Genomic DNA, 21,911 nt, shown 5'->3' with positions numbered 1-21,911 from the left:
CCAGAGGGAGGAGCCCCCCCCCCCCGCGCGCCCGCCTGCCTCTCTTTTAGGGAAATGAGATCTGGCGGAGGCGGGTTCAAGCGCGGAGCTCGGCCCCCTCCCGGCTGGAGGGCGCGAGCGGGGCGGGAGGCATTTCAGGACAGAGCCCGGCAAGGGGCGAGCGGGAGGAGAAGCCCCGGGAGGCGGGGGGGGGGAGATGCCGGAGGGCGGCCTCGGCCCGCCTGGAGCCTCCCGTCACGTCGGAACACTTCGGCACTGGACCACAGGCGCTTAGCTACGGAGAGCAAGAGGCGGCGCTTGGCCGCGGAGATGCTCCCTTGGCCCGGGCCGGCCTCCGCCTTCGGGGCTCCCTTCTGCCGGGTCCCAGCCGGACCTCGCGGAAGAGGCCCGAGGCCGACACCTGCCTGCCGCGCCCCTCAGCTCCTGCTGCTGGTTCCGGCCAAGGGGGACCGGGCGGCAAGGCCGAGCTGAGGAACCTCCTCCCGCTTCCCTCCCCGGCAGCTCCGCCACCCGACCAGCCCAGCCCGGCCTGACTTTCCGGCTGAGAAGGGGGGCGGGAGACCTGGCAAGCTCGGCGAAGCGGCGCCCTTACCTGCTCTGGAAAGGCAAGGTGGGAATCCCGGCCCAGCAGAGCCCCCCCCCCCCGGCATGTCTGTGCGCAGGAACTTGGATGTCCGGCCAAACTTTTTCCAATCCTTTGTTCTTTGCCCCGGAGTCTCCGAGGAACGAGGAGCGTGTTCCCTCAGCAATAGCGGCCTATATGGTCTTCCACTGCCACAAACACGTAACTCATTATTTCTGCTAATTTATGAACCAGTGAGGCCTGGATCCGATGTCCCTATTGATTTGTAACTTCCTTTTAGGGTTTTGTCCCCTTCACCTATGACTCCCACCATCATTTGCCCAGCATGTTATTTTGATCCATTTGTCTTGTCACAAGCCTTGTCTTTTGTTGTTCTTATTTTGAGAACACATTTTTCATAAGGTAAGAGTTGAGGAAAAATTGCTTTTCTGGAGTAGGAAGATTAGCCGCTTTTAAAATAGAGTTTGCTCAGCTAGGAATTTAATATCAATAAGTATCAATAAGTAATCTTATGTTGGACATATTCTCGCCACTCATTTCAGTTGAACCACAAAATCTTGCACACTTCCGCTGAAGAGTTCTGCATAACAGTTGTAACTCAAAATCTTACATGCTCATACAGACTTCAGCAGCTTGGGAAACTGCCATCCCTGTTTATGCCGTTTCAGCAGGGCAGCAGTTGTCCATTAAATAATTGGTTGTGAGAAGGTTAACTCTTAGTACCAAACTGAACCCTATTTTCCCATTGTAGTTCGGATGGTACTTTGGGGGGGACTTGCCTCAGTTCTGTTTGATCACTTGTCAAGGTGCAGAGAGGGACCTTCCAGCCCTTAACTTAGGTGGGGCTCCTGTAGATTCAGATAGATGGGAAGTAGGGAAGCTTTTTGCAGCTGAAGCCTTCTGCGCTGAAATTCAGGAGGGCCTTTAAACAGGTGTGACAAATATAAAATACATCACAGTGACAAATGTCTTACTGTGCCTGTGCCACCTGTTTTACAGTACTTAAAGGAAGCATCCGCCTTGACCAGAAATGGGCCTGGTGACCTCAGCAGAAGCAGAGGCTGCTGAAGTGGGAGCTGTGGGGAGGTTTCGTCTGCTGTGTTAGGTGCAACAGTCGTAGTTGTTGGCATTGGAATAAATATTGGCCCACAACCTGTGAACTACATATCTAGCTTGACTGCGGGTGACACCTACAGGTCAAACTGTATCACTTTGGTTTTATCTGCAGTAAACAGGCAATATAATTAGAAGTACTGTAGCTGCTTGTCAGAAGACCACTTTATGCATCTTATCTTGTCTGCCAGTGGGACTTGACCCTTACCAGTTTGCGTACAAGGCAAGGAGATCCACGGAGGATGCTGCGGCAATGGCTTTACATGCTGTCCTGACTCATTTGGAGAAGCAAGGGAACTACGCGAGATTGTTATTTGTAGACTTTAGTTCTGCATTTAATACTATTCTTCCACATAGATTGGTGCCCAAATTATTAGCCCTGGGACTTCCACCATGTTTGTGCAGGTGGATATTAGACTTTCTATCAAACCGTTCCCAAAGGGTCAGGTTGGGTTCCCACGTCTCTGCGGATCTCATCATGAATACGGGGACGCCGCAGGGGTGCGTGTTGAGCCCGCTTTTATACACGCTCTATACAGCTGACTGTGCCCCCAAATACCCCAGTAATAAGATCATTAAGTTCGCAGATGATACAACGGTGGTTGGTTTAATTATGGCTGGAGAGGGGGAGACGGCCTATAGGAAGGAAGTTGAGCAGTTGGGGGAGTGGTGCAGGAAAAACAACTTACTGCTTAACTTAAAGAAAACAAAAGAGATCATTGTGGACTTTAGGAAATGTAAATTGAATATTCAGCCACTTATTATTGAGGGGAAGTGCGTGGAACAGGTCTCAGTGTTTCAATTTCTGGGAATGGAGTTGAGAGACGACCTAACCTGGGGAGAGAACAGCAAAGACCTGGTGAAGAGAGCACAGCAGAGGTTATATTTTCTGAGAATCCTCTGGAAAAACAATCTCTCAAAGGACCTGTTGATGGCATTCTACCATTGCACTGTGGAGAGCGTACTAACTTATGGTCTGTGCGTGTGGTTTGGGAGCTGCACGGCCAGGGAAAAAACAATGCTATCCAGGGTTGTAAAGACTGCAGAGAGAATTATTGGGTGCACTCTTCCCACCTTGGATCAAATCTATGCTGCCAGGTGCCATAAGAAAGCAGCAGAGATAGCACATGATAGTATGCACCCCGGAAATGATCTCTTTCAGCTTCTGCCTTCTGGAAGAAGGTATAGGGTTATAAAGGCCAGGACTAGCCGCCTGAAAAACAGTTTCTACACTAATGCAATTCTGGTTCTAAACGCAGCATAAGGGGTCTCTGTAGTATAGTGTATTTTAAAATGGGGTTTTAGAGTTTTTTTAGTGGTTTTTGAATGTTTTATGTAGTTTTATGTAGTTTTTATGTAGTTATGTAGTTTTTCAATTTCATTGTTCCGCAAGGGACAATGACAATAAAGATATCGTATCGTAGTTGGGCAAAAGTAAAGACTGAATTATTATCCTGTTTTGGAAAGGGTCGCTGTCCTTTCCAAGCAGGGGAAATGGCCATTTTCACCCTGAAGGCCACCTTCTCTTCTGGGCCAGCTGCCAATGGTGGGCAGACCCAGAGGCAACAGTGGACTGAGCAACACATCTATTTTTTTTTTTTAATAATAATTTTTATTAATTTTCATAAACAAAAAACACACAAATAAAAACATTCATAAACAACGCATGACTTCCCCATGCCTCCCCTTCACTGCACCCTTGTTTCAAAATTTTTTAGCAATCCTTCATTCCATTTCTATATTTAATTTCCCTCAAAATTCTCTTGACTTAAGTATTTACAGCTATAATTCTCTGTTTCTTACCCCTTGACATTTTATCAGTCTGAGATTTTGCAACAGTTCTTAAGATATATTTTAAATTTTTTCCAGTCCTCTTCCACTGTCTCTCTCCTCTGATCACGGATTCTGCCGGTCATCTCTGCCAGTCCCATAAATTCAGTCACCTTCGTCTGCCATTCTTCCAGAGTAGGTAATTCTTGCATCTTCCAATACTTTGCCAGGAGAATTCTTGCTGCTGTAGTTGCATACATGAAAAAGGTCCTATCTTTCTTTGGTACCAATTGGCCGACCATGCCCAAGAGAAAAGCCTCCGGTTTCTTTACAAATGTCCACTTAAGGATTTTCTTAATTTCATTATAGATCATTTCCCAGTAGGCTTTAACCCTTGGGCAGGTCCACCAAAGATGATAGAAAGTTCCTTCACATTCGTTACATTTCCAGCATTTATTATTGGGCATATGGTATATCTTTGCAAGCTTGACTGGAGTCATGTACCACCTATAGATCATTTTCATTATGTTTTCTTTCAAGGCACTACATGCCGTAAATTTAAGGCCTGTGGTCCATAACTGTTCCCAGTCAGCAAACATAATATCATGACCTAAGTCTTGTGCCCATTTGATCATAGCTGATTTAACCGTTTCATCCTGTGTATTCCATTTCAGCAACAAATTATACATTTTAGACAAATTCTTAGTATTGGTCTCTAACAATTCTGTTTCCAATTTTGACCTCTCCTTCTGAAATCCTAGTTTCCTGTCCTGCTTAAAAGTCTCATTTATCTGATAATAGTTACAGATAGGTAGCCGTGTTGGTCTGCCATGGTCAAAACAAAATAAAAAAATTAAAAAAATTCCTTCCAGTAGCACCTTAAAGACCAACTGAGTTAGTTCTAGGTATGAGCTTTCGTGTGCATGCACACTTCTTCAGATACACTGAAACAGAAGTCACCGGACCTTTCTATATAGTGAGAAGGTGGGGAGGGGTATTACTCAGAAGGGTGGTGGGAATGGGTGATTGGCAGATAGCTGCGATGAGCCTGTTGACGACTCTTAAGTCGTCAAGTCGTTAAGAGTCGTCAACAGGCTCATCGCAGCTATCTGCCAATCACCCATTCCCACCACCCTTCTGAGTAATACCCCTCCCCACCTTCTCACTATATAGAAAGGTCCGGTGACTTCTGTTTCAGTGTATCTGAAGAAGTGTGCATGCACACGAAAGCTCATACCTAGAACTAACTCAGTTGGTCTTTAAGGTGCTACTGGAAGGAATTTTTTTATTTTGTTTTTATCTGATAATAATGTAACCAGTCTCGAACTTTGGATTTTAGTTTCTCAAAGCTCTGTAATTTAACTTTTTCACCGTCGTACTCTATAATTTCACAATATTTTGGCCAATTAGAGTCCATGTTAAGTTTTTTCACCGCTCTAGCTTCCATTGGTGACAACCATCTGGGTGTTTTATTTTCCAACAAATCCTTATATCGATTCCAAACATTATACAAAGCTTTCCTGACAATATGATTTTTAAAGCCCTTATAAACCTTTGCCTTGTCATACCATAAATATGCATGCCAGCCAAAATTATTATCATACCCTTCCAAGTCTAAAATGTCTGTGTCTTCAAGAAGTAGCCATTGCTTCAACCAGCAGAAAGCTGCTGCTTCATAGTAAAGTCTTAAGTCCGGCAGAGCAACCCCCCCCCCTATCTTTTGCATCAGTTAATATCTTGAATTTTATTCTGGGCTTTTTGCCCTGCCAGACAAATTTGGATATATCTTTCTGCCACTTCTTGAAACAGTCCATCCTATCTAGAACTTGCAATGTCTGGAACAAAAACAACAATCTCGGCAATACATTCATCTTAATAACGGCAATTCGGCCTAACAAGGATAGTCTCAACCTAGACCATATGTCAAAATCTTTCTTAACTTCCAGCCAACATTTCTCATAATTGTCTTTGAACAGATTCACATTTTTAGATGTTAAATTCACCCCCAGATATTTCACTTTTTTTGTTATTTCCAAACCAGTTTCCTTTTGAAAACTATCTTTTTCCCCCATCGTTAGATTTTTTTCCAGCACCTCTGAGCAACACATCTAAACCTGTCCTTTGCACGGCCAGGTAATTTTTACACACATCTCTCTGTGTCTTTCATCCAAATCATCAAGAGTTAAAGGATACCTTCCAGTCCTGGATGAGCAGTCAGGGGTGTGGCCTCTGGAGATGGGTGTGGCCTGGGGCAGAGTTCTGAGGGCCAAGTGGAGAGCCCTGAAGGGCCTGAAGCTTACCACCCTTGCCTTAAAGGTTCTGTGCTGAGCGGCTTCATAGAGTGGCTTCTCCTGCTACAACAAACCCTGTGGGCCATTGTTTCCCACTGACAAGACCACATCCTTGTACTAAAGTTGAAATTAGTTTGGAAGGAGGAAAAGCACATTCTCAAGTGTGCTCTGTTACTTTGTGTTTTCTCAGAGCAGCTGCAATTTGCATTCTAATTCCTCGCCCCTGCCAAACAAAGCCACCTATGGACTATGTTAGCTCTTGGGGAAAGCAAGATATAGAAATGTTGTTTTAGCTGATTGCTTTAAAAATCAGAGTTTTAGTAGAAGCCTAGACATGTCTACTCAAAAGTAAGTTCCATTGATTTCAGTGGTGTTTACTGCCATAAAAGTGGTCATGGGATTGCAACCTTAAGCTTCATCCTTGTAAGTTTTATTCAGATTTATCTTTAAAAGTAAACTCTTCATTCTAAAGGTGAAAATTTGATTCTGAAATTTGCCAGATTTTAAATGTGTATGAAGTACTATGAGGACACACATTTTTACCCTGGCCTTTGACACTTGATAATGTCCCTACTCTCATTATTGTAATTTATTTCTAACCTGTTTTAAATATTGATTTTTTAAATTGTTGCAACCCACCTTGGAAACTTACAGTGAAGGGTGGTAAGAAATTCAGTAATTAATAAATTTTGATTACACTTAGAACTTATTCCTCCTTTCTAAACTCTCTTTTAACTGAATGAGAATCCTAGGAGCTGCGGTTTGTTCAGGGTTGTGAGAGTTGTTGGGAGGACCTTTTCCCCTAAAGGGGGGATGGTTAATCCACTCCCCAATGCTGCTCAACATCCGTCACAAACTAGAGCTCCCAGAATTCTTTGGGGGAAGACATGGCTGTTTAAAGTGGTGTCATAGGACTTCAGATGGTGTGAACATGGCTCAGGTTTGGCTAGATCTGTTCATGAAACATCACTAGAGGGGCTGCTGCCTAAAAATTAACTTCTCCTCAGGGGCTGGGCAGAGGAAGGCTTCAAAGTTCTGTCCCCAGGAGTGGCTGCAGAGAGCACTCAACTATTCACTGGGCATCAGATGCCGTTGCTGCTGCTGCTGAAGAAGTCCTGAGGAGATTTCCCTCCTGCATACAGACCATGTGGCCTGGCATGAAAGGGCCTGAGTGCTGCAAGGCTCAGAAGCTAGAATTATCTGGCAAGTCCGATCAGACTCAGGACCCTCCTGCTCCACCTGAGGACTAGGCCATCCCTATACATTATGTCTCTCCCTGCTCATGTCATGTAAAATAAAATTCCTAATATTTGATCCCAAGAATGCCAGCCTGCCAGCCAGACCCCACCCCTCCCCACTGCTTTTTATGAAAACCCACATCTAGTAGCATGGGTGTAGCCAAAATTTTTGCGCGGGGTGTGGGGGTGTGGCCTTTTGTTAGAGGGGGCAGAACCTCAGTTAGCTATGTATTTTTGTTGAATTTTACTGATCTGGAAGGAAATATGGTTGGTTAAGTGGTTGTGAGGCAGCTGGATCTCATTGGCCTGAACAGAAGAGGCTTGTGCCCATCTGAGCCTCAGGGATGCCCCCAGGATCCCCAAATCAACACAGACTGTGGAAACTTCACATTGGTCTTCAAGCATCTGGCATTGTGTGCCTCCCCATTCTTCCTCCAGACTCTGGGTCCTTCGTTTCCAAGTGAGATGCAAAAGCTGCTCTCATCAGAAAAGAGATTTGGGGAGCCATGTCATCAACTGGTGTTGGTCCACTGCTTCATTAAGTCCAGGGTCAACACAGCCATCTACCAGGAGATTTTGGAGCACTTCATGCTTCCTTCCGCAGACGAGCTTTATGGGGATGCTGATTTCATTTTCCAGCAGGACTTTGGCACCTGCCCACACTGCCAAAAGTACCAAAACCTGGTTCAATGCCCATGGGATTACTGTGCTTGATTGGCCAGCAAACTTGCCTGACCTGAACCCCATAGAGATTCTATGTGGCATTGCCAAGAGAAAGATGAGAGACATGAGACTGAGCAATGTAGAAGAGCTGAAGCTCTTGAAGCATCCTGGTCTTCCGTAACACCTCAGCAATGCCACAGGCTGATAGCATCCATGCCATGCCGCATTGAGGCAGTAATTGATGCAAAAGGGGCCCAAACCAAGTACTGAGTACATGTGCATGCTTCTACTTCTCAGAGGTCCAATATTGCTCTATTTGCAGTCTTTGTTTTGCTGATCTCATTTAATATTCAAATTTTCTGAGATTTGGGGTTTTCATCAGCTGTACGCCATAAACATCACAATTATAACAAATAAAGACTTGACATATCTCGCTTTGCATATCATGAGTCTATCTCATATATTAGTTTCACCTTTTAAGTTGCATTACTGAAATAAATGAACTTTTCCACAATATTCTAATTTTTCGAGTTTCACCTGTATATTAACTGAATCTAGCCTACCTCAAAAGAGTTGTTGCAAAGATATGGAGGGTGTGGGGAGCAGAGGAAAATGTATACAATCTTGAGCTGGCTAGAAAAGCAAGATACAACTACATGTCACATAGCACAGTTACAGTTATGGCACACGCTCCCACAGGAAGCAGCGCTGGCGAGTGCCCGGAGGGGCAGGCTCTCTGGGGCTTGGGCCACAAGGGCTGTGCTCTGCCTCCCCAGGCATCTGGTTGGCCACTGGGAGAGCAGGAGGCTGGGCTAGAAGATGGTGTGATCCAGCAGGACTCTCCTTATGTTTTCTGGTAATGTCATTCCCACACCATGTAAAGAAAGCCAGAAAAGAGGCCTCCTTGCTTTAACTGCAGCATTTCATACCCAAGCAAATAGGTTTGCCAGTCCTCTTGAAGCATGTGCTGTTTCACAGCTTTGCTGTCTGCGCTACCATTAAAATGTTATTTTAATCTTGTTTTTAAGTTGTATTCATTCAACTTGGTTTTATTATTGCTTGTTAGCCACCCTGAGCCCGGCCTTGGCTGGGGAGGGCGGGGTATAAATAAAAATTATTATTATTATTATTATTATTATTATTATTATTATTATTATTATTACCAGCTCTCAGCCCACCCTACAAAACAGGGCTGTTGTGAAGATAAAAGAGGGATGGGAAAGAGTGCACACAGCCTGGAGCTCCTGGGATCAAGACACAAATATACAAGCATCCAGCATGTGTGGAGTCACAACTCTCCACGCATACACAACTTTTTGCCAACCTAAAAGATCCTAAAATATAGTCCATGGGAATTTTAACTTGATGTAGCTGTAAGCCGTTTTAATTATTTCGTGGGTGCATTTGCCAATTCATTCTGTAGTTCATATTTTTGTTTTATGGTTACTTTCTGCATACTAATAAATGACAAGCAGAACAATAGAGGCTTTGTGGGGGGCTTGGAAAACTGGTGGGGAGACACAACTGCAATACCAGTTTTTTCTCAATAGAAAGTAAACCTCATTTATTGCAAAACAGTTGCTTCCAAAGAAAACATAGCAAAGTCAGTTGTGTTTTATTATCTAAAGGCAGCACATTTGGGTGGATGAAATAAAGTGAGCAGGAATGAAGTGCAGTCATACCCCCATTTCCCTCCTTTATCCAACTTTTTTTTTAAAAAAAGATTTTGATTAGTTGCAAACACAAATACATCAAATATACATAAATAAAACTTAAAAAGTAAATAATATAAGAGAGAAGAAACAAAATGAATATAAATAGAAAAATAGACAACAAACTTCAAAAAATATATATTTTCACATCAACTTCTACATAGGGAGTTCAAGCCTTTTTTAAACAGCTTCGGCTTGGCTCCTTAATTTGTATCTTGACTTCCCGCTATCGATGAACGTACTTAGTATATCAATTTTTTTCAGATCTGTATTCAAATGGTAAATCTTGGAGAGACAGTCTGTCAGTGGGATTTAGTCCACGCTAAGCCAGGTGATGTTCTGGAAGCCTTCTTTTTCCATGTAATTAATAAAGACAGCTCATTTTCTCCTTGTTCTTTCTTTTGAGTGATTTATTAGATCTGTTAATTTGGCAAGTTCTAAATATTCACTTAATTTTAAGAGCCATTATTCTTTTGTGGGAATTGTATTACATTTCCAATGTTTCGCTATCACGATCCTTGTGGCTGTGATTACATATAGAAATCTCTTTTATTTTCCTTTGGGATGAACATTGTGAAAATTTCTAATAAAAATAATTCTGGCTTTTAAAAATATGTACGTCTAATCATTTTTTTTTTATTTCTTCATATATCATGTCACAGACTTTTTTGATTCTGGGACACGTCCACCACATGTGGAAAAGACTCCCCTCTTTTAGATTACATTTCCATCATTTGTTACTAATATTTTTGTTCATTTTAGCCAATTTTGCTTGAGTCAATATACCACTGGTACATCATTTTAAGGAAATTTTCTTTAATCATGTAACAGGCTGTGAATCTGATATCATCTTTCCAGAGGTTTTCCCATTTTTCTAATTCTTTATTATATCCCAGGTCTTGTGCCCATTTTACCATTACATCTTTAACTCCGTCTTTTTCTGCTGCTTGGGGAAGTGGGGGGGGGCCCTTCTGAGCCCCTGGTGGGGGTGGTGAACATCCCTTCTGATTGCTTAGCAATAGTTATTAAGCATCCTTAGCAATGGTGCTCAAGCACTTGATCTGCTTTCACTTTTTGTGCTCTAGCTTTCTCTAGAAATGTCCAACTGACTTACAGTGGTGCCTCGCAAGACGAAATTAATCCATTCCACAAGTCTCTTCGTCTTGCGGTTTTTTCGTCTTGCGAAGCAAGCCCATTGACGGCTTAGCGGATTAGCGCTATTAGCCGCTTATCGGCTTATCGGATCAGCTGATAAGCGGCTTAGAAAAAGGGGGGGGAGGAAAAAAAACCCGCAGGAACTCGCAAGACATTTTCGTCTTGCGAAGCAAGCCCATAGGGAAATTCGTTTTGCGAAGTGCCTCCAAAACGGAAAACCCTTTCGTCTAGCGGGTTTTCCGTCTTGCGAGGCGTTCGTCTTGCGGGGCACCACTGTAGCTTTAATTTCTTAAAAAATGAACGCTAAGAAGTTTGGGGGCCCTGCTGGCATTTGGCCCAGTAGAGAGGCATCCCTTGCATCTGTCCACACCCCTGGGTGGCCTTGCTTGGCCTGTATCTTGGCCTGGTGGCTATGGTGGTTTTGCATACGTCAGTAGAAGCCTTGGAGATTTATTAATCCTATGATCTGATGGAAGGGCTTTAAAATACAAGAAATGGAGTGCTATATGTAGAATACATATCCCCAGTTTACGGAGCCAGCATCTGCTAAAACAAGAAACTCATCAAAATTGTGGGTATGGAGCAATAGTGGTGCTAGTCTATAGCAAAACATGCATACCTATAACACCTAGCAAACCACTTTCTAGCACAGGTGTGGGGAACTTTTGGTATTCCAGATATTGTTGAATTACAACTCCCATCATCCCTGGCAGTTTCTTTCTGGGGGAAGTAAAGCTCTATGTAGAATTTTTTTTTATAAAGTTCTGTGTAAAAATATGCAAAACCAAGGAGAATCTTTCAGACTGCAGTAAGACAAGGTCAAAGATGTAGGTTCTCGTGAGATTTTTAGAAGCCCGGTGTAAGGGAAATGCAGCATGAATTACTCTGCCCTCCACTGAGAAAGGGTTTGCCCTCAAACTAACATCTGGTAATTTCCACGTACAGGCAATCTGAAAAAAAGATTTGGACTTTCTTTACCACCCGTCTGCAGTTGTTACTCAGGGCGGTAAACGAATTACAAGAGCCCAGAAAAACAGGTAAGAGCAACAGAATCTTACATGGCCACTCCCCATTAGAGCTCTTCTCAGGACCCCTGAATTATATTTCATACTAATCTGCATTTTCTTCTCTTCCCAGCCTCCTAATTCGCTAGCCCAGTGTTTCCCAACCTTTTTTGGGCAAAGGCACACTTGTTTCATGAAAAAAATCTCGAGGCACACCACCATTAGAAAATGTTTAAAAAATTAACTCTGTGCCTATATTGACTATATATAAAGTAACTCTCTTTAATAGGAATCAAATAAACACAAAGAAAGTATTTTATAATTACTTTATTATGAAATAGTAAGTACCGTATTTTTCGTCCCATAGGACGCTCTGTCCCATAGGACGCACCTACTTTTTTGAGGGGGGAAATAAAGGAAATTTTTTTTTCCTTTATTTCCCCCCCAAAAAACCAGGTCGGGGAACAGTGGGATGGCGGTGCTGCGCCTCCCCGCTGTCCCCCGAGCTTGTGGGGCTGGCCCATGTCTGCCTGGCGCGAGGGGCGCTCTGCTTCAGGGCGCCCCGCGCGTCCGGCGGCAGGCTACAGTCCGCAGCATGGGGAACCCTCTGTTTCAGGGCGCCCCATGCGCCCCCCGGGTGCGCAAGGCTTGCCAACACGAGCGCGGAGCACGGGGCGTCCTCCAAAGGGCGCCCCGTGCTCCGCGCTGCCAGCTGCCGCCCGCAAGCCTTGCGCTCCTGGGGGGAGATCCCCCGGGTGCGCAAGGCTGGCCAACACCAGCGCGGAGCACGGGGCGTCCTCCGAAGGGTGCCCCGTGCTCCGCGCTGCAGGCTGCCGCCCGCAAGCCTTGCGCTCCCGGGGGGAGATCCCCCGGGTGCGCAAGGCTGGCCAACACCAGCGCGGAGCGTCCTCCGGAGGGCGCCCCGTGCTCCGCGCTGCAGGCTGCTGCCCGCAAGCCTTGCGCTCCCGGGGGGAGATCCCCCGGGTGCGCAAGGCTGGCCGACACCAGCGCGGAGCATGGGGCGTCCTCCGGAGGGCGCCCCGTGCTCCGCGCTGCAGGCTGCTGCCCGCAAGCCTTGCGCTCCCGGGGGGAGATCCCCCGGGTGCGCAAGGCTTGCGGACACCAGCACGGGGCGTCCTCCGGAGGGCGCCCCGTGCTCCGCGCTGCAGGCTGCTGCCCGCAAGCCTTGCGCTCCCGGGGGGAGATCCCCCGGGTGCGCAAGGCTGGCCGACACCAGCGCGGAGCACGGGGCGTCCTCCGGAGGGCGCCCCGTGCTCCGCGCTGCAGGCTGCTGCCCGCAAGCCTTGCGCTCCCGGGGGGAGATCCCCCGGGTGCGCAAGGCTTGCGGACACCAGCGCGGAGCACGGGGCGTCCTCCGGAGGGCACCCCGTGCTCCGCGCTGCAGGCTGCTGCCCGCAAGCCTTGCGCTCCCGGGGGGAGATCCCCCGGGTGCGCAAGGCTGGCCGACACCAGCGCGGAGCACGGGGCGTCCTCCGGAGGGCGCCCCGTGCTCCGCGCTGCAGGCTGCTGCCCGCAAGCCTTGCGCTCCCGGGGGGAGATCCCCCGGGTGCGCAAGGCTGGCCGACACCAGCGCGGAGCACGGGGCGTCCTCCGGAGGGCGCCCCGTGCTCCGCGCTGCAGGCTGCTGCCCGCAAGCCTTGCGCTCCCGGGGGGAGATCCCCCGGGTGCGCAAGGCTTGCGGACACTTGCGCGGAGCACGGGGCGTCCTCCGGAGGGCGCCCCGTGCTCCGCGCTGCAGGCTGCTGCCCGCAAGCCTTGCGCTCCCGGGGGGAGATCCCCCGGGTGCGCAAGGCTTGCGGACACCTGCGCGGAGCACGGGGCGTCCTCCGGAGGGCGCCCCGTGCTCCGCGCTGCAGGCTGCTGCCCGCAAGCCTTGCGCTCCCGGGGGGAGATCCCCCGGGTGCGCAAGGCTTGCGGACACAGCGCGGAGCACGGGGAGTCCTCTGGAGGGCGCCCCGTGCTCCGCGCTGCAGGCTGCTGCCCGCAAGCCTTGCCCTCCCTCCCACGGCACACCAGCCGACGTCCCGCGGCACACTAGTGTGCCGCGGAACACCGGTTGGGAAACACTGCGCTAGCCCACCCATCTAAATATTCTGTACTACCACCTCCCCTCAACGATGCCCCATTTCTTTTTAGGTTACCCCATGTTTCAGCTTGCCTTTAATGTTCTCCCAGCGCATTTCTGTCCTCCACAAAACTGCCCCACCTCTTCAGATATACCCTGGCCAATACAACTTTCTATTACTCACATAAAGGTAAAAGGTAAAGGTACCCCTGCCCGTACGGGCCAGTCGTGTCCGACTCTGGGGTTGCGCGCCCATCTCGCTTAAGAGGCCGGGGGCCAGCGCTGTCCGCAGACACTTCCGGGTCACGTGGCCAGCGTGACAAGCTGCATCTGACGAGCCAGCGCAGCACACGGAACGCCGTTTACCTTCCCGCTAGTAAGCGGTCCCTATTTATCTACTTGCACCCGGGGGTGCTTTCGAACTGCTAGGTTGGCAGGCGCTGGGACCGAGCAACGGGAGCGCACCCCGCCGCAGGGATTCGAACCGCCGACCTGACGATTGGCAAGTCCTAGGCGCTGAGGTTTTACCCACAGCGCCACCCGCGTCCCAATTACTCACATACTCAGCAACAAATCACCATTCTCCATTTTTCTCCCTAAGAGACAGACTACCTCAATACAATCCTTTCTGTGCTTCAGCCCTCCATTATTCTCCTCTGAACATTCCTTTGGGAAACCCCATTCCTATTTTTATTTTGACACTTTCTCCTTGATACTCTCCCTCAGTTCCTCCACAAACCCCAAAACAGCCAGTTCCATTTATGACTCCCCCAAGGCTTCTACTCCTTCCTCCCTACAGGAGCTCCACTTCTCTCTTCTCCCCTGCAACCACTTCCCAAAGTCAATTCCATGGGGGAAGAGGGGGAAAACTTCAACAGGGCATCGCCATCTTCTCCTTTCACATGTTGGAAATTGTTCTCTTCTCAACCCCCCTGGAGCCCGTCCCTGTTTAACATCTCCTCCCACAAAACAAAGCAGACTGGGCAGCTAATCTAAACCTTCAATTCTTTCAGAAAATTATACACATTTTTGACAATTATTGTATGTGGCACTCTTAACAGTTTGCTTGGTATTTTATCCCCAGGCATTTCCCCATTTGTTACCTGCAATATACTTAACAAAAGAGTAACAGATATTTAGTTCTAGTCAATTCAAAAATGCTACTCTCAAAATAACCCTTTATGCTTGAAGAGGCAGTGAGAAAAATAAAATAGTCAAATACTTAATTGGAACATTCAGAACAATTTATTGAAGTCAACCTCAAGCAAAGATTTAATCAGTGGAATGTCATTTTAAAAACCTTTCCAAATTAATTTTCACAGAAGCAAAACCACATCTGAATTCCAAAGTATTTGTAAAATAAAAAAGGCAACATCTCCGTTAATATAATGTACAAAAATTATATGTTCCTACCATCACTCACATTCAGTAAGAAGCTAAAATATTACAGGCAATCCTAGATACACTATGACTAATAAACAATGAGCTATCTATATACAGGTTAACCAAGCTCCATAGATTTCACACTATGCAAGAGAACATAGGCCAAACAACAAAACCCTCCAAAATGTTGTTTAAGTCTCAAAATCTACGCAGCAACATCAAGTCATAATACAGTAATGTCCCCATGGAACATCCCCAGGGAAAAAATAACACGACTTTTAAAGTGTTGAGAGCTTCTATTTGGGTTTGAGAAACTCCTCTAATATATTGACTTTAAAGTGAATAACAATGATTTTGCTATTAAAGACTCTGGTGATTTTTGTTAAAATAACATTTCACAGAATCTACAAAGGTTGGTACGTAGTAACAAGGTCTACAGAAATAACAATTCTACAAATTCATTGTTACAGATAGAGTACACAGGAATGGAGACAAATTGTTGGTACCGGAGCCCATTGTGCAATATCACATGTGTGGGTACAAATGGATTTTTGTCTTTTCATATAGCAATGTCAGAATAAGCACATACCCTTATAAACAATAAAAAGACACAGTCTTGTTACTAGCCAGTCATAATAGCTATTTTACCATCATGGTTTTCAACGGCAACACAAATTATTTGTTGTTGTTTTTAAAATGGGGAGGGGTGATGACACAGATCAATATGAATGAATAAACAAATATAATATTTTCTCCAGTTCTTATTGAAAAATAATTCCTTCGGATGTCCACTTGGGGGGAGAGGACAGGTGTTTGGGAGAGGATTCAACACACTGATTTTATTAATTTCCAAAAGCAGACTTCCAAAACCACCACTACACTGGTTCCTCTGCACAACTGCCAATAGCATCACTAATGGGAAGCTGTGAATGGAGGAACAGCTTTGGCAAAGTGGCAGTGTTTTTCTTTTAACTGAAATGAAGTTAAGACGCGGGGGGAAAGGATGTAACCCACCAAGCTCTGCTCCTGGGCATTCTGCACTCGTCTCCATGAAGCGTGTATGGTTTCTGCACCAATCCCACTGGCAGATATGGCAAGCCCACAGCAACAGAGCTTGCCACCCCTGGACTTCTGCATGAAAACACAGTTGCAAAGAGCATTCACTTCATTTCTTTCTCACCAAAGTCCAGGGAGGGGACCCCTCACCCAATTGCATCTGCACCGCAGCTTGTCACACAACAAAATGCTGATTTGCCCAAATCTACCCGCTAAAGCAATCTAAAGCACACCCAGGAGTGTTTTGATAAGTGCAAATATCTTTCCTGAAATGCATGAAGGGGGCAAGAGAAAGGAGACAACTGATTGTGGAAAAGTAAACATTTTTTAAAGTCATAATGCTGATGTCTTGTACAACTGTCCTTTTTTCTTAAGAGCACAGGAAAAGGAGACACTTTTCAAGTCCTTTCTGTTTGCCTCGTGACCAAGGAACTGAAGCAGAAGTCAGTTTCAGTTTCAGTGTTAAGGTGGGAAAAAGAGAGACTTTCACAATACCATATAAAATACATAAATATAACACAAGCTGTAAAGTAAGAATGGGAACAGCTTCAAGTACATTAAACCCTGAATTCAATGAGGCAGAAGTTCCAATGTTAAAGTGACTAAATTCGTACCAGCGGCAGACCCCCCCCCCCAAAACACCCGACCCATAACGTCTCAGTATATACAGTCAACTATGGTTAGAAGGTCATTGTCAATGATACTCTAGTAATTACATCTTCCCAACACCACCTGTATATGTTGGAGGCAAAGAGTCCAAGCAAAAAAGACCAATGAAATACCCAATTCCCTTTTTACTTCATGTTAATACAAGTTCTAAAGGGCTGTTTCTCACATAGCAATCTATGTAACACAGATGCACACCTGAGGGCTGCTAAAACACAATGTGAGAAGTGCATACTTGTATGTAAAAACAAAGCAAAAGCACCCCTCTATAGTACGTACAAACACTTGTCTGTGAACAGCAGCAGACATGTATGTCTGTATGTCTGCATGATGCAGCTGCAAATCACACCCATCTCGAGAGATAAATGGAAAAGTATTGCAAAGATGATAGGGCAGGTGGACGTTCCCAAGAGAAGACGCTTTGCCTTTCCTTAAAATGTAACCCAAATTATTCGTGTAGTTTTGAAGTGCTACCTCGCATGGTGTTCCCTGTCTGTCCATTGCTTGCACGTGCCGTGAGCACAGTGACATCTGATGCAGGGAAAATGCAGGGGGCATCCCAGTCGACTGCATTTCCCTAGTAGGTGTCCACAGACAGGACTCCACTTTGGACAGGAGTATCTGCATCATGCCACATCTGGCTGACCTCTGGGGAACAGCATCAAAACGGCGGCCTTTATTGTGTACTGGTCTTTTTGGAGATGGAATCACATATTGCTATAGCTTTTGATGTGCCTGCAGACAAAAAAAAGTGTTTCTTGTGGCAGTGCACCTGTGTTATTAAGACTGTGATGTGAAAAGCAACCCTGAATCTCTGGTGAATGCCATGGTGACAATTCAACCAGAATACTTCCTTACTCTACAGGCAGCGTTCCTGAGCTGAATGCGTCCATTCTTTCATTCCAATGGGCAAGATAAAAAGAACAGAAACCTGCAGTATTCTAGTGGAGCAAGCCAGCAAATACTCCAATCTATGGAGTAAAGCAAACCCTAACATGTTCTACACACAGCCAGATCAACATTTGTGCAAACAGAGTCTAAAGCAATTACACACAAAATTGAATTCCACTGAATTCACAGAACAAGCCTAAGCAAGTTTACTCAGAAGTAGGTCCCACTGTGCTCAATAGGGGTTTACTCTCAGGTAAGTGCGTATAAGATTGCAACCGAAATGAGGCAGGACCACTGTGGCCTACTGCATTGGCCTACTGCATCTAGCCCTTTCCACTAACTGCCTGAGGAAAATCTTCAAGCCTTCATTTTAAGTCGTTAGGCAGAAGCGGGGAAAAGCAGGGCAAGAGATAAAGGAGGAGTGCTTAGTCCACCTCTCTGCTTAAGGCAAGCATGCACAGGGGAGAGGAATGCCTGTTTACCATGTGGACAATCCAAATAAAGGCTGTCAACTGGTGCAACCCCATCTTCCAATAAATGGCACTGCTTAAACTGCTCATTTTACAGTGACAAGGTGACAAAATATTTAGAAACCAAGAAAAATAAAGTCCACAAGGATATTAAGACTTGCTTATATGGAAACACTTATTAGTCCATGATTAGTATTTGTTATAAAACTTGTTTAAAATGTCACATTATTGTAGCTCTGCATTTTTAAAAGAAGGCTCCTTGCTGTTTTTCAGTATTATTTTTAAAAAAACAAGTGCTAAAAAGTTAAATAATGATGTATAATAAAAAATTAAAAGAACACTCATAGTCTCCCCTGCTAAGATGTGAAACATTTTAACCTTATGAAGAACCTGTGGGGTTCAAAAGCCACTTTTCCAGCACACCAAAAGGTTCCATCCAAATACAATGCCTTTTCCTCTTCTATACGCATTTCAGTGCATACAATAATTTAAGCTGCTAAGTGACCTGGCAATGGAATTCCTATTTATTCCACAGAGAGGGTTGGCTTGACCACTGGTTCAATAAGATACTTTCCTTGGGTGCTGACCTTGTAGGGCAGGGTGGCTAAAAGCCAACACTGTCCACGGTTAACTTAGTAGCTATGTACATTTCAAAACCCATCACTACCTGAACGGCATCTGTTGCCAGGAATAGTTAAGCCTTTGGGGACTGGCTATTTGCTCTATCCAAACTCTGCCACAGGAGAACTGAGCACCATCTAGCATCTCCCACTCCATCAAGTGACAAAGGAGTGTAGGGAAGAGAAGATACAGCCGTCTGAGCGGAGAGTGCTTGCACCATTCTGTGCCCACCAGCTTTGTGCAGTGGGCAGGCAGAGCGGCTCTACCATCTTGTGGGAAGGCAAGCTCTGAGCCTGCAATTTTAGATGGGGACAAAATTCTCCCCCAAAGGATTTCTTCCCACTCCTCCTTCAAAATACCAAGATGTTGCCAAACAACATATTCAGAAAACTAAAATCTAGTACACAAAAACAAAGTGTAGTGTTTTAAATTTTGCCTTTAACATTGCCCCTTAGTTTGGTGAAGTGTGTGACAACTTCCTTTAGAGCTCTATACCACTCAGCTGGCCCACAAGCAGAGCAGAAAGAGGCAATGGAACCTGTTCTGCAATGGGAGTTGCAGAAAGACTCTGCAAAATACTGAAGCTAAAGTACAATTCATACGCTTTGCAGAAATGTAGTGTGTTTGCCTGTACAAAAGGAGGAAAGTAAGCTGCATTTTCTCTTAAATTAGAAGCATTTTAAAAGCAGCGGGGGGTGGCCGGTGGGAGGAAGCCTATTGAAAAAGCTGAGCCAGGAAACCTTGATATTACCAGAAACAGCCTACTGTCTTCTTTTCTGGTACTGACCAGTCTATATCTGAAGTTGAACTTTTCCACATAAATCAATGCATGGTTATAATTACAGTAAGTGTCTCTGGACACATTTAGAGAGCACTCATTGGGAGAAAGTTGGTAAAACTGGCTACTTCAGTGCTGTACTGTTGCTTTGCAAAGAGCTATTAACAAACATGATCCCTTCTGGGATACAAACATTGCTTTTGTTAGACTGATGGTATCACCATGGGCCATTTTATACCCTGTACAGTTAAAGAACGTACTTTTAAAGACATTCAGGTTTTTATTTAATCAAGAGATCTCGTACGACCAAGCCACACACCAAAATCAGCTATAGAGCCCCAGAACAAATAACCAAAACTCACAGTATCCTATGTCCTCAGAAAGTAGGAGGAGCCTGGACCAAGGAAATGAACCTATCAGATATTGGCAAGCATGCCACAGAGCAAGCATGGATTGGACATTAAAAATGCACACTGAAGGCCAAATTCTGCCTCTCAAATTTGAAAGGGAAAGCATAATCAGGGGCTAAACCAGCAGAGACCTCGGAGGGCCAGGTGGCAAATCCTGCACAACACATGGCCCATAAAACAAGAGTTTAGTGGAGCCCAGTTAGGGCAGAACCTGGGAGTGCAAACTCTGAAGGCAGTAGATTTTTACTTTGCACCCTGCACTATGGGCAAGACTTACAACAAGCAAGGAAAGCACTGTTTAATCATTCTTTTCACGGTAGAAAAGTGACTTATGCTTAATTAAACTGAATGGTGGACAAGACACCAGATGCCCCCAGGTACCTCCAGCTATTTCCCATTATCTAAAGTGAATTATTTTGGACGCAATCTTTCAGAAGCATCTGCTCCCCAAGCACTTTCAAAATGAAGTGGGGTTTCAAACACGGCAGGTAAGAAGTCTACAGTTTCACCATTTTCTGAAAATGTAGTTTCAAACAGAATGCACTTCAAGAGTAAGCAGATCACAACTAGTTTGCTGTGGGGGAACCTCTAGTATGATCACTCTTCACTCAGTTAAAGTGACATAAACCAACCCTCATCTCAAAACTTTTTGTCATGGTGAACGTACTGGAATGAGGCCATGTCACTTGCCAGCTGCCACGATAGGCTCTTGCTCCAGCCCCTAATAAGATTTATCTAAAAGGCTATTGGTGTGCAGAGGCTTTTTCTCATGTTTCTAAAACTAGACAGGAAAATAACCCTACAGATACATACATAGATACCAGGCTGGTGTTGCTACTCCTTTTAGACACACTGACCGTAGTAGGACGCAAAATCCTCAAAGTCCATTAAAATTTAAATAAATAAATATTTTGCTATGTTTGGTTTCCACACTCAGAGAAGATACTTTAAACATGATGCCTCTCCCCCCACAAAAATGTCGGAAAGGCTTCCTCTTCTAACAACAAAAGGTTGCCAAGACACTTCTTCCCGTTTCTCAAGGGCAAATGGATTGGAGCGCAGATGCTGCAGGCTGCCAAGGGCCACACAGACTCAGGTGGCCCCTGTCTGAGTTCCAGGGAAGCCACTCCAAAGACAAAAAGAGAGGATGCCATGGCACTTTATCCAAATTCACAATAATGTGCCACTCAGTGGGGCGGGGGGCAAGGTGGGTTGTTGTTTTAAGGAAAGGAAAGTTTATTCCTTTGAATCTTCCTCAGGATTCTGCTGTTCCAATCGGCGTTTGATCTTGCTCCAATACTCTGGTGCCACAGGAGCCTTGGGGTTATGTTCAGAGCAGCACGGACGCCCATCCAAACCAGAGGCCACAAGGGCCCCTTTTTCATGATCCTTGCAATAAGAATGGGGGCAGAACTCACAGAACGAAGAGGCAGGGCTGCTGCAGATGTCACACTGGTGCCACGGACATTCCCATTTTCCTGAAAACAGAGCAGGGTGTGGGGAGATATTAGTGCAAGCACTAGGAAGCAAATATCCTGTTACCAGATTGCCAAGGCCCACATAGTTCCAGCTCACACATAATGCCAAGCCACATTTTATCTCAGGTACTTCTGCTCTCCTCTTGTACACTCCAGGTTTTTAATTACTCTCTCTGCAGCATACACCACAGTTTGATGTCCTATCCAGCAAACACTGGTTTGAAGCTGCCTAAGAATCCTGGGTGAGATTTAAAGCATAAACCAATGTTTGAAATGGCAAACTATTGCGGGCTCTAAACAAGGGGATTCTGCAATCTGAATCTGGCGACCCAGAAAAACTGTCTGCAGACAAACGCCGGCTTCCTGGCTTGAAAGCGGAGATGAGCCCCTCACCCCATGGTTGATTTTGACTGGACTTAACCGTCCAGGGGCCCTTTACCTTCACCTTTACTTGGTCCCATTATTATTAACCATCACATATGCCAGGGATGGAGAACTTGTACCCCCTCCCTTCCCTCCGGGATGTTGCTGGAATATCAAACT

At 45.6% G+C, this 21,911-nt stretch overlaps 1 protein-coding gene and 1 long non-coding RNA gene across 5 annotated transcripts in view; one reads left to right on the top strand and one right to left on the bottom strand.

Moving 5' to 3' along the window:
- The first annotated feature begins 3,113 nt into the window (after positions 1–3,113).
- On the top strand, positions 3,114–6,466 carry LOC309331478. Its single transcript, XR_014151876.1, has 2 exons — positions 3,114–3,264; positions 5,557–6,466. It is a non-coding gene; the product is annotated as an uncharacterized lncRNA (long non-coding RNA).
- An 8,371-nt stretch (positions 6,467–14,837) lies between these two features.
- The window catches only part of NSD3 (nuclear receptor binding SET domain protein 3), an 85,547-nt gene continuing 78,473 nt past the window's right edge, over positions 14,838–21,911 (bottom strand). For all 4 annotated transcript variants that reach the window (XM_081843853.1, XM_081843854.1, XM_081843855.1 and 1 more), the window contains one exon: positions 14,838–21,368. In XM_081843853.1, the coding sequence (XP_081699979.1) occupies positions 21,127–21,368 (242 nt within the window). In that variant the 3' untranslated portion in view covers positions 14,838–21,126. The remainder of the gene's footprint in view (positions 21,369–21,911) is intronic.

The sequence above is a fragment of the Podarcis erhardii genome (assembly GCF_964252035.2).
Source record: "Podarcis erhardii genome assembly, chromosome: 16".
NCBI classification, from domain to species: Eukaryota; Metazoa; Chordata; class Lepidosauria; order Squamata; family Lacertidae; genus Podarcis; species Podarcis erhardii.
This window is presented reverse-complemented; position numbering and strand designations above follow the sequence as displayed.